The sequence below is a fragment of the Chlorocebus sabaeus genome, chromosome 25, assembly GCF_047675955.1.
Source record: "Chlorocebus sabaeus isolate Y175 chromosome 25, mChlSab1.0.hap1, whole genome shotgun sequence".
Lineage (NCBI taxonomy): Eukaryota > Metazoa > Chordata > Mammalia > Primates > Cercopithecidae > Chlorocebus > Chlorocebus sabaeus.
In genome coordinates this window covers 4,229,377-4,242,821 of record NC_132928.1, presented here as the reverse complement: position 1 = coordinate 4,242,821, position 13,445 = coordinate 4,229,377, and the positions used below count along the sequence as shown (strand labels likewise).

Here is a 13,445-nt window from a genome sequence, read left to right as displayed (position 1 = left end):
ATACCATCTCACACCAGTTAGAATGGCAATCATTAAAAAGTCAGGAAACAACAGGTGCTGGAGAGGATGTGGAGAAATAGGAACACTTTTACACTGTTGGTGGGATTGTAAACTAGTTCAACCATTATGGAAAACAGTATGGCGATTCCTCAGGGATCTAGAACTAGATGTACCATATGACCCAGCCATCCCATTACTGGGTATATACCCAAAGCATTATAATCATGCTGCTATAAAGACACATGCACACGTATGTTTATTGCAGCACTATTCACAATAGCAAAGACTTGGAATCAACCCAAATGTCCATCAGTGACAGACTGGATTAAGAAAATGTGGCACATATACACCATGGAATACTATGCAGCCATAAAAAAGGATGAGTTTGTGTCCTTTGTAGGGACATGGATGCAGCTGGAAACCATCATTCTTAGCAAACTATCACAAGAACAGAAAACCAAGCAGCGCATGTTCTCACTCATAGGTGGGAACTGAACAATGAGATCACTTGGACTTGGGAAGGGGAACATCACACACTGGGGCCTATCATGGGGAGGGGGGAGGGGGGGAGGGATTGCATTGGGAGTTATACCTGATGTAAATGACGAGTTGATGGGTGCAGCACACCAACATGTCACAAGTATACATATGTAACAAACCTGCACGTTATGCACATGTACCCTAGAACTTAAAGTATAATAATAATAATTAATTAATTAAAAATTAAAATTAAAAAAAAGACCTTAGGAGACTTTACATTTTGTTTAAAACCTCAAACAAACAAAAGCTTCAGTAGGGAGAGTAGTGGGGAGGGCATGCCTTTCCTCCTAGGATCCTCCTGAGTGTTGCTGCCTTAGCATGCCATTGTCTTAACCCAATTCCAAAAAGAGATATGTGTTAAATAGAGAATTTTTAAGACAAATAAAGTCTGTAACTCAATTTTTGCAACCATGTTTACAAAAAAGAGCTCAAATTTAATTATATCTTATATTAGAAATACAGGCAAATCCTCATTTAGAAGCATTTTTTTTTAATTATTATTATTATTATACTTTGAGTTCTAGGGTACATGTGCATAGAAGCATATTTTTATTATGAAATGTTAAATACACATTTATGCCTGGAGGACCTGACTTTATTCCTTTTCAATGTTAATTATACCTAATAAGATGTTTCTTTATAACACATGAATAAATTGTGCTTCTAGTAATAAGGCTAACTACATGGACAAGGCTTCTGTATCTGGTTTTTTTTGTTTTGTTCTTTGGTTTTTGGTTTTTGGTTTTCTTGTAAGACTGGAGCCATTGGCTGGTAACTCCTTAGGGAGCAAAACATCTAAGTATTATATAATATATATAGAAGGTGACCATCAAGATTCAGAAGCACAGCCACTCCCATTTTATGAACCACTCATATAACAAGTCATATTTTGCTATAAACTTCACCAGAATTGAACAAAAGATGGATTTCATGAGCTAAGTGAAAAGGTGTTTAAGATAACACTCATTAGGGCACTATATGCTTTTATTGTGCCTTTGCTGTTTATTCTCTACCGTTTGTTCCTTGTAGTAGAGTCTGGGTATTTTTTAAAGACTGTGATCTTTGAGTAATAGTGGTTTCAGTAAAAATTGTTCTGGAAGAAAACTAAATTAAGAGACACCTTGATTATATGCATAATTTTTCCTCCTCCTTTCTAGGATTTAGTAAAACTAGGCTTTTTGTTTGTTTGTTTTTTAACTTTTAAGTTCAGGGCTACAAGTGCAGGTTTGTTACATAGGTAAACTTGTGTCATGGGGGTTTGTTGTACAGATTATTTCATCACTCAGGTATTAAGCCTAGGACCCATTAGTTATTTTTCCTGATTCTCTCCCTCCTACTACTCATCACCCTCTAATAGGTTCCTGTATATGTTGTTCCCCTGTATGTGTCCATGTGTTCTCATCATTTAGCTCCCACTTACAAGTGAAAACATGGAGTGTTTAGTTTTCTGTTTCTGTGTTAGTTTGCTGAGGATAATGGCCTCCAGTTCCATCCATGTCCCTGCCAAGGACATGATCTTGTTCTTTTTCATGGCTGCATCGTATGTACCACATTTTCTTCATCCAGTCTATCACTGATGGGCATTTAGGTTGATTACATGCCTTTGCTATTGTGAATAGTGAAAACTAGCCATTCTTATGTTTATTTATTTATTTATTGAGACAGTGTTTCGCTCCATTGCCAGGCTGGAGTACAGTGGCACAATCTCGGCTCACTGCAACCTCCACCTCCCAGGTTCCAGCGATTCTCCTGCCTCAGCCTCCCAAGTAGCTGGGACTACAGGCACGCACCACCACACCCAGCTAATTTTGGTATTTTTAGTAGAGAAGGGGTTTCACCATGTTGGCCAGGATGGTCTCGATCTCTTCACCTCGTGATCCGCCCTTCTCAGCTTCCCAAAGTGCTGAGATTACAGTTGTAAGCTACCCACTGCGCCTGGCGGAAAACTAGCCATTCTTATTGCCTCTTATTTTCTCTTTGGTGTGACTGCCCAAACTCTGTGGGAAATGGTGTGATAGGGTGAGTACTGTGAGAGGTGGTCCATGACTTAGGTCCAGACATTCCTGTAAAAGCTTCACCTGCATCAATAAGAATATGGTACACAGATTGTGGAATATACTAATTTCATTATTCCCAGCAATAGTCATATCAAGCTGAAATACTGTGTTTAGTTCTGGATGCCACATTTTTAAAAGGCTCATTTCAAACTAAAATATGTCCAAGGGCAAGAATCAAAGAGGGCTCTAAAAATCATATCATAAGAAAAAAGCAGGGCCGGGCGCGGTGGCTCAAGCCTGTAATTCCAGCCCTTTGGGAGGCCGAGATGGGTGGATCACGAGGTCAGGAGATCGAGACCATCCTGGCTAACACGGTGAAACCCCATCTCTACTAAAAATACAAAAAAATTAGCCGGGCGTGGTGGCGGGCGCCTGTAGTCCCAGCTACTCGGGAGGCTGAGGCAGGAGAATGGCGTGAACCCAGGAGGCGGAGCTTGCAGTGAGCCGAGATAGTGCCACTGCACTCCAGCCTGGGTGACAGAGCAAGACTCCGCCTCAAAAAAAAAAAAAAAGAAAAAAGCAGTTGAGGAAAATGTGGATGTTTAGCCCATGAAACAAAAGAGTTTATAATGAAAACCTGAGAGCTCCCTTAAATATGTGAAGGGAATAGATTTATTATTTGTACTTTCTAGAGAAGTGCTTTTTCAAAAGGTGAGTTGCAATCTGTTAGTGGGTTGAGAAATAAATGTCATTGGCCATGATCAGTTTCATATGTTTAATAAAATAGAATACAAAATATCAGAACACATCACGTGAAATAATGGCATACTTGTTATTTTTTGAAAATTGATTTTAATATTCTGTGTGTATAGTGGGTCATACTGTAAATGTATTCCTTATCATGGAATGGTTACTTATTATATGCCTGTAATAAAAATAGGATCCACCAATACTAAAGTAATATAAAGAAGAGATGAGGGAGTGGGAAGTGAGGTGTACATACTATTAATCAAATTCTTTTTTATTTTTTTTGAGATGGAGTCTCACACTGTCGCCCAGGCTGGAGTGCAGTGGCCGGATCTCAGCTCACTGCAAGCTCCGCCTCCCGGGTTCACGCCATTCTCCTGCCTCAGCCTCCCGAGTAGCTGGGACTACAGGCGCCCGCCACCACGCCCGGCTAGTTTTTTGTATTTTTTTACTAGAAACGGGGTTTCACCGTGTTAGCCAAGATGGTCTCAATCTCCTGACCTCGTGATCCGCCTGTCTCGGCCTCCCAAAGTACTGGGATTACAGGCTTGAGCCACCGCGCCCCACCTCAAATTCTTATTAGAAATATTACCTAACTTCATTTAAGAGCACATGTCCGACATAAAGCCCGTAAGAAGCCAACAGTAAAAACCCTTACACAAAGAGTGCAGAGTGAGGAAATAGCCATTTACTGTTACAGTAGTCTTTATTTAACTTCACTTTTTGTTTATCTTTAGGATACGCATTAGATGATGAAGAAATTATAGATACCTTAAGAAAATCCAAAATGACATCAAATGAAATTTCAAAGCGCATCGAAGCAACAAAAAAAGCTGAAAGTGAAATCGAAGCAATACGTAAAAACTATCTCCCTATTGCAACCCGAGGTGCCCTGCTCTACTTTCTAGTAGCTGGTCTCACGCAAATCAACTACATGTACCAGTTCTCCCTAGACTGGTTTCATCAGGTTTTTGTTTTGTCAGTAGTTTCCAAAAGCAAAGAACAAGAACATAGTTTTAAAAGGGAGAAAGTGTCTCCAAAAGAAGTTCATGAGATTATAAATATTTCAAAAGAACCCAACTTGGAAAATGAGAAAAATCTCTTAGATAAGCATATTAAAAGTGCAATAGATGTGTTGACAAAAAGTATTTTTAAGGTGAGACATTCTTTAGTGTGGATTTTACTTGTTTATTTAATCTCACTGGATTAATATGTTATATTTTCCCTATAGGTGGTTTCTTCAGCTCTATTTAATGAAGATAAACTTTGCTTCTCTTTTCGGCTTTGCACTGCAATCATGCAAAATAATGCTAATGGAAATCTAATACAGGATGACATTGGATTCCTACCAGAAGAAGAATGGAACATCTTTTTATATTCTGGCATATTGATAAATATTAAAACTGCATTATCCCAGTCTAGACTTACTAGTAAGTAAAAGTTATTATTCTGGATTCCGTAAAAGTCCATTAAAAGTGTGTTTCCTTCCACTAAGGTGCTCCAAGTCAATGCCTCTATAATTGATTAAAGTAAAAGTAGCTTGAGGTCAAGCACCTCCACTGTTACTCAATAATTTTTTAATGAATAAATGAATACATAAATGATAATTGCTATGATTATTATAATCCTAATCTACAAAGCAGAATATCTGATGGTAGTCAACAGGAGCACACCCAAACATAAACACTGATTGGATACCTTCAGGAGTTAAAACTTCCCCCACCCCTAATTACAGTTGCCCTCACTTTCTTATGAAAACCTGGTTGAAAATTTGAAACGCAAAAGTCATGTTTATCCAAAAACGTTAGACACAATTATTTAATTATTGAATCTTTTAAATGTTTCTATGTTGTATTTTTATTATGTTTATTATCTAAGCTGTGGTCAAATACATATAACATAGAATTTATCATCTCAATTTTTAAGTGATATTAAATACATTCACGTTGTTGTGCTGTAATTTGTAAATTTTAAGTCTGCAAAATGGCAGAGTAGGATGCTATAGGCTCCCTTCCTTCACAGAGATACCAAGGTAACAACAATATACAGATCAGAATACCTCTGCGAGAACTCTAGAGATCAGTTGAGAAGCTACAGCATCCAGGCTATTGTAAAACCAAGAAGAGACTCCAGTGAAAGGGGTAGGAAATTTTGCATCATTTGACACATGCCTATTCATGCCCCTCCCTCTTTGTGGTATAATGTGGAAAAACTGACAGGAAATACCCCATATCAGAGCTCTTCCCTCAGATAGAAACAAAAGAGTAGACAGTGCATCCAGTGTTCTGGCTTGTCTAGGGGCCTCCCAAGGGACTGGTTTTTGTCTTGCCTGACTCAGAATATTGGCAAGACTGGCACTGGAGTTTGGAAGCCACTAAAATCCAGATGCAAGCAGCACATTAGACCTACAGTTTCACAGGGAGAAATTAGGGGGAGCAAGGGATTAGAAAAGGTTAAAAAGGTCTTAGAACCTCCAACTAGGCTGGTTGGTGAGGGTTTTCCCCTGCACAAAGCCAGTACCAAAGACTGGGAAAGGTGGTTGTTTTTTCAGATGCCAACCCCGGAAAAAAAGATATTAAGGCAAACAAAGAAACAAGGGGAAATGGTCCAATCAAAGGAACAAAATGAAGCTCCAGAAACCAGTCCCACAGAAATGCAGATCTATGAGCTGCCTGACAAGGAATTTAAAATAACTGTCATAAAGTTGCTCAATGAGCTAAAATAAATAAATAAATAACAGAGAACTAAATAAAGTCAGTTAAATGATGCATGAACAAAATGAGAATATCAGCAAAGACATAAAAACTATAAAAAAGAATGAAACAAATTCTGAAGGTGAAAAATGCGAAAACTGAACTGAAAAATTATTACAGGGATTAAACAGCAGACTTAATCAGACAGAACAAAGAATCAACAAACTTGAAGACAGATCATTTGAAATTATCAAGTCAGAAAAGCAAAAAAAAAAAAAAGCTAAAAATTTAAAAAGCAAAAAGAGCCTAAGGGACCTATAGGATGCTATTAAGTTGACCAATATATGCATTATGGCACTCCCAGAAGAAGAAAAAAAGAGAGAAAGGGGTAGAGAAATTCTCTGAAGAAACAGTCGCTAAAAACTTCCCAAATCTAAGGAAAGAAAAAAACATACAGGTTCAAAAAATTCAAAGAACTCCACTAGGATGAATTCAAAAAGAAACACAGCAGACACATTATTATCAAACTGTCTGAAGTCAAAGACAATGACAGAATCTTGAAAGCAGCAAGAGAAAAAGTTATTTGTATATACAAGGGAGCTTCTATATGATTACCAGTGATTTCTCAGGAAAACCTTTGCAAACTAGAGGGAGTGAGATATATATTCAAAGTGCTAAAAGAAAAAAAACTCTCAACCAATAATACTGTATGTGTCAAAACTGTCCTTCAAAAATGAAAGAAAAATTAAGATTTCTCAGATAAACAAACATCGAGGGAGTTTATTACCACTAGAAATGCTCTCCAAGAAATGCTAAAGAAACTCCTTTAAGTTGAAGCAAAAGGATAATACACAGCAACATGAAACTATATGAAAAATATAAGGTTCTTCAGTAAAGGTAAATATGTGGAGAAAGATAGTAACCTGTACTATTGTAATGTTGGTAAATGTAACAAGTTACAAAAACATTTTTGATCTATAATTATGTTAATGGGGATGCAATATATAAAAATGTAACTTGTGACATCAATAACATGAGGGGGGGTGCTAAAGCCCTAAATTAGTAGATTTTGGTTTTTTTGAAGGCATAGTTTCACTGTCACCCAGGCTAGAATACAGTGATGGGATCATAGCTCACTGTAGCCTCCAACTTCTGGGCTCAAGTGGTCCTCTCACCTCACCTCACCTCCCAAGTAGCTGGGACTGCAGGCACATGCCACCATACCCAGCTAATTTTTAAAAATTTTTTGTAGAGATGAGATCTCATTATGTTGCCAGGATGGGAGTAGAATTTTTGTATGAGACTGAGGTTAAGTTGTTGTCAGTTTAAAATAGAATGCTATAAAATTAAGATTAAACTATGTAATTGCAATAGTAACCACAAAGAAAATATCTATAGAATATGCACAAAACAAAATGAGAAGGGAATCAAAGTATATCACTACAAAAATCAACAAAATACCGAAAAAGGCAATAAAAGAGGACAGGAAGGAAGAAAGTTACAAGACATACAGAAAACAACAAATGGCAATAGTAATTCCTTCCCTATGAATAATTACTTTAAATTTAAATGGATTTAACTCTCCAATAAAAAGGCACAGATTGGCTGAATTAATTTAAAAAACAGTATCTAACTATATGCTGTCTACAGGAGACTCATATCTAAAGAAACACATAGGCTGAAAATGAAAGAATGGAGAAAAATATTCCATGCAAATGGTAACCAAAGAGAGTAGGAGTGGTTATACTAATATCAGATGAAGTAGACTTGAAATCAAAACTGTTACAAAAGACAAAGACAGATGTGAGATAATGATAAAAGGGTCAATTCACCAAGAAGATATGTAGTAATAAATGCTTATGCACTAAACCTCAGAGCTCCCAAATACATGTGACAAATTAAAGGGAGAAATAAGACAGCGACCCAATAATAGTAGGAGACTTCAGTACTCCATTTTCAGTACTGAATAAAACAATGAAACAGAAGGTCATAAGAAAATTGAACAACATAGTAGATCAACTGGATCAAACAGACATACACAGAACTGTCTTCCCAATAACAGCAGGATGTACATTCTTATTAAGTGCACATAAACATTCCCCAGGATAGACCACATGTTAGACCATAAAACAAATCTTAACAAATTCAAGAAGTCATATCAAGTGTATTTGCCAAACACAATGAAATGATACTAGAAATCAACAGAATGAAAACTGAAAAATCCACAAAGATGTAGAAATTAACACACTCTTAAACACCCAGTAGGTCAAAGACTAAATCACAAGGAAAATTAGAAAATACTTAGGGACAAATGAAAATGCAACATATTAAAACTTAGGGGATACATTGAAAGCAGTGCTAAGATGAAAGTTTATAACTGTAAATACCTACATTAAAAAAGAAGAAAGTGTACATAACTTACCTCAAGAAACTAGAAAAACAACATATTAAACCCAAAGCTAGCAAAAGGAATGAAATAATAAAGACTAAAGCAGTGATAAACAAAATAGAGAACAGAAAAAAAATAAACAAAACTAACGGTTGGTGTTTTGAAAAGATCAACAAAATTTGCAAACCTTGAGCTCAGTTAACTAAGAAAAAAAGAGGGAAGATGCAAATAATAAAAATCAGGAAAGAAAGGGACAACATTAAAGTAGATGCAGAGAAATAAAAAGATTTCTAAGAGACTACCATGAACGATTGTATGCCAATGAACTGGATAACCTAGAAGTAGTGGATAAATTCCTTGTAGTCTACTGAGACTGAATCATGAAGAAACAGAAAATCTGAACACACCAATAACAAGGAGATTGAAGAGGTAATCAAAAACCGCCAAAAAAAAAAAAGCAAATTTTAGGACCAGTTGGCTTCATTGAATTCTACCAAACATTTAAAAATTAACATAAATTTTCCTGAAGCTCTTTCAAAAATTGAAGAGACAGAAACACTTCCTAACTCATTCTGTGAGGCCAGTATTATTCTGATACCAAAGCCAGACAAACATACTACAAGTAAACTACAGACCAATATTTCTGAATAACATTGATGCAAAAATCCTCAGCAAAATACTAACAAACCAAATTCAACAGCATATTAAGAAGATTGTACACCATAACCAACTGGGATTTATTCTCAGTTTCACAACAGTATTAATATCTTTAACACTACCAAAGTGTACACTTCAGAATGGTTAAGATGGACTGGGTGCAGTGGCTCATGCCTGTAGTCCCAACACTTTGGGAGGTCAAGGTGGGAGGTAGATCACTTTAGGCCAGGAGTTTGAGATCAGCCTGGCCAACATGGCAAAAAATACAAAAATTAGCCAGGCATTGTGGCACACACCTGTAATCCCAGCTACTTGTGAGGCTGAGGCACAATAATCGCTTGAAACCAGGAAGCAAAGGTTGCAGTGAGCAGAGATCACACCACTGCACTCCAGCCTGGGTGAGAATGAGACTCTGTCTCAAAAAACAAAAACAAAAAAAGGTTTAGATGATAAATTTAGTTATATTTTTACCACAATAAAAACAATTACCTCTTATGTAATTTTTATATAAAGTAGCTTTCTGTTTTATTTATGTAAAATATATTTTTATTTCTATAAAATAGTTTTTATATGAAATAGCCTAGCAGCACATCTTTGTCAAGTATCTACTTTGTAATAAATAACTAAAAGGTAAAGGGCTTATCTCTTCTAATGTGATCATTTTTCTTTTTTTATTAGGCACATTTGAAATAGATGAAAGTCAGCATCTTCAGTGGCTGTCAGATTCTAGGTGGAGGCAGTGCCAATATGTCAGCGCTCACTTGGAACCATTTTCACTTCTGTGCAAATCCCTTTTATCAAATGTATCACAATGGGATACTTTTAAGAACAGTAAAGCAGTTTATTCTCTGATCAGCACACCTTTCTCTTCAGAAAATGCTTCATTGGAGGAAAATACAAAACCACCAGAAGAGAGTAAGAAAGCATTCAATGTTTTAACCTAAGTACGTGTGTATGTGTATGGATTTTCAATTTGTAAATGTCATACAATATCTTACATTATGAAAAAATTGAAGGGAGGAATATAACTACATTTTAAGCATGCACATGTTATTCAATATAATCCTCATAACCATCCATGAAAGGATTATAAAGAACTTCATGAGAAAATCTGATTAGAAATCAGAATTTCAGAGAGATTAAATATACTACACTAGTTTCATTACACCATGCTAGTTTGGAATCTTGAATCTGAACAAACCTACATATATTGTTCATTTTAACAAATGTGTATTTTTAAAATTACATGGGAAAGGATCTTACCTTAAATTCAAATGACTTACTATTTTTAGCACATCTTTTTCTTTTTCTTTTTCGACTTCGAACTCTCCTTCGTTTTTCCCTACTACCTTCACTCATAACACCCCCACTCAGAATACAACCTAATTTGTTTCCTTCCACATTTTTCTCTATTTCACTTCCTGATTTTTGCCAAAATAAACAATTATATTATGCAATAACATAAACATCCTTATACATTTTTCCTTTGCTTTTATTTCTATAAGATAAATAATCAGAAGTGGAATTGCTGGAACAAAAGGAAATTATTTTTATGTTAACAGTTGCTGCCAAGTTGCTTTCTTTAAAAGTCTATGATAATTTATATTTCCACCAGCAATATGAATGCCCATTTTCCATAGGAGTATTGATTTTTTTTAATTTTGCCCATCTGAAAATCTTAAACTCCCATTAGTGTTATAGATAATTCGCTTTTGTCTTATTATATGTATTAACATCTATATTCAAATATTTTTCTGAATTTTTTATTGTCTATTGAATTTGTTTTTATAGTACCTATGCTATATGTGTTTAAATGTTTGTATAGTCAATTATGTCTATTTTTTTCTTTTATACATTCTTGATTTCAAGTTCTTATTAAGGTCTCCTCCTCCTGTAGAGTTTTCTCTTTGAGTTGTTATCATTTTATTTTGTTGCATTTATCTCTAATATATGTGGGACCCGTAATTTATTATACTGTAAGAGTCAGTAACTTTTATTTAAAAGAATTCTTTATTGACCCTTTTTGTAAAGTGAAGATCTTTTTATTTTGCAAATAACCCCAAATTATCCATTTATAACTATACCTTCATGTATCATGAACTTTTCTTAAGATCAATACATCAATATTATCTGCATTCAAAAAAGCCATTTCTATAACCTAATTTGTATTTAAAGTTAGACATTGGGAAAATACCACAGAAATAAGAGGTAAGTAGAAATGATAACCGTATCCAGGACAGCTGGAAATGAAGACTAGAAGACTTCCCACCTTGCAAAAAATTGTAATCCAGTAGGACTCTATTGTGGTGGTAAGAGGGGTCAGTATTAAATATATGTAGATAGATATAATATTTAATTTTTCAAAAATTTGATAATCTGGTTGCATTTCCATTTGATTCTCATTTCCCATATCTGTTATAGCTGGATGAATAGAAATCTCCAACCTCTACTCCTATTAGTTTATATTCATCAGAAAAACACCACATATACAGGAACAGGTTATAATGTGTTGACTGGGTGTGCCTTTGGCTTCTCATTTTATTTCTTCATCTGTCCATCATCTTCTTATATTACTATTCATTCACCACTTTAGTTGGTCCAAGTTGAAACTTAAATCTGTCTTAATGTCTCCCTCTTTTGAGGTGTGAAGCGCAGCTAGTGATGCCGTAAAGCTTACGGAAATAAAGCGCACTTTAAGTCAGCCATGTTGAGAAAAAAAAAAAAAAACTTCATAATTTTATGACAGAAATGTTCATTGTGATATCTTTTAATGATAAAAAGTATTTGACTGTTAATCCCAGTTTCTTTCTCTAAATTATATCTAGCTGAACTTTTGAATGAAAATAAAGAAACATGTAATCCTATAAATTTTCCCTGGGAGAAACTCACTTCATTTCAAAGACTTATTTTGGTAAGATATCTTATGAGGAAATATTAATATTCTAAATATTTTGAGTGCTTTATTAGTAACTTAAGCCCTTCAAAATTAAAATTTTACAAGTAAAATGTATTTTTAAAGTACATTTTGTGAACGTTAATGTGAGAGGGAAACACCTACACCTCCCCTTAATGCTTCTTTCATATGGAGAGTCCAATGTGAGGAACATTCCTGGAGTCCCTCTGTCCCCTCATTTGTTCTTCCCTAGAGAGGAGGACTCATAGCCCTGTCCCTTTTGGGATTTGTCTGCCTATAATGAGCATACTTTCTGGCTGCTTCTCCATGCTATAAACCGTACAGGAACAGACCTTGGTCCTGTAGGGAGAGGCCAGTGGCTGACCAGCACTACTTGTGACAGGTAAGTCTGTCTAATTCTAGATTCTGTATCAGGAAGCACATTGTTGCCTCATACCTAAGCCACATCCACCAGCATGACCTTTATTATTAATAAAATGATATTTTTGCCCAACGCCTCTATTTCTCAATTGTTTCAGAACCTGGCTGAGGGTAGAGGTGGGTGGATTATGGGTATGCATGGGTGTCATTTATTAGCACCCCTAACACATTAAGAATTTAGTATGTGTTAAGCACTTTACATATATTATTCCAGTTAATACTTGTAATAGTCTTGGAAGGTAGGCACAATTATTTCCCTCATTTTACAGATTAGGAAACCAAGGTTTATAAATTGCCTAATAGAGCCAGGTTGAATCTCAGACAGCTTGGCTCTCATATCTGTGTTCTTGGTAGTCATACTATATTATACTTTCCAGGGTGGATTATCCTAAATTCATCCTTATTGCCTTAAAAAAATCTTTATTTTGACATTTATTCCCTAATTTAGTGAAGGGAAAATCTCTCACCTCATTTAAATTCCTTAAATTCTTAATTTCCTGAAATTCTTGAAAATGCTAACCTGGACAACGAGTAATCCTTTTGATTTCTGCCTTAAACTTTATTTTTGCAACACTTTAAAAATTCTCTCTATGTAAAGATTGCAAAATATGACTGCATCTGGCTTATAAACATGTTTTATTTGGCCTGAAGTTTTGTTTGATTTTTTGTAACTTTTCAGGTGCAATTTATTACTAATCAAATGGATTTGAACCTGTGATCTTACTTAGAAGATTTCTGTCTTAATTCATTTGGGTTGCTGTAACAAAATAGATTGCTAAAACCCAATAGATTGGGTAATTTATAAACAACGGAAATGTACTGCTCACCACGCTGGAGGCTGGGAGTCCAACATCAAGGACCCAGCAGATTCAGTGTCTGGTGAGGGCTTGCTTCATGGGTGGCATCATCTTGCTGTGTCCTCACAACAAGAAAGTCTTTTTCTTTTCTTTTCTTTTTTTAAATTAGGTCTCACTCTGTCATCCAGGCTGTAGGGCTGTAGTGCAGTGATGTGATCATAGCTCACTGCAGCCTGAAACTCCTGCCTCAGCCACCTGAGTAGCTGAGACTACAGGTGTGCATCACCATGA

At 35.7% G+C, this 13,445-nt stretch overlaps 1 protein-coding gene across 1 annotated transcript in view; it reads left to right on the top strand.

The window, feature by feature from the left end:
• The window catches only part of DNAH14 (dynein axonemal heavy chain 14), a 528,962-nt gene that overhangs the window by 463,136 nt on the left and 52,381 nt on the right, over positions 1–13,445 (top strand). Inside the window, exons 70-73 of the mRNA XM_073011492.1 lie at positions 4,022–4,440; positions 4,516–4,714; positions 9,702–9,938; positions 11,849–11,934. Coding sequence (XP_072867593.1) covers positions 4,022–4,440; positions 4,516–4,714; positions 9,702–9,938; positions 11,849–11,934 — 941 coding nt within the window. The remainder of the gene's footprint in view (positions 1–4,021; positions 4,441–4,515; positions 4,715–9,701; positions 9,939–11,848; positions 11,935–13,445) is intronic.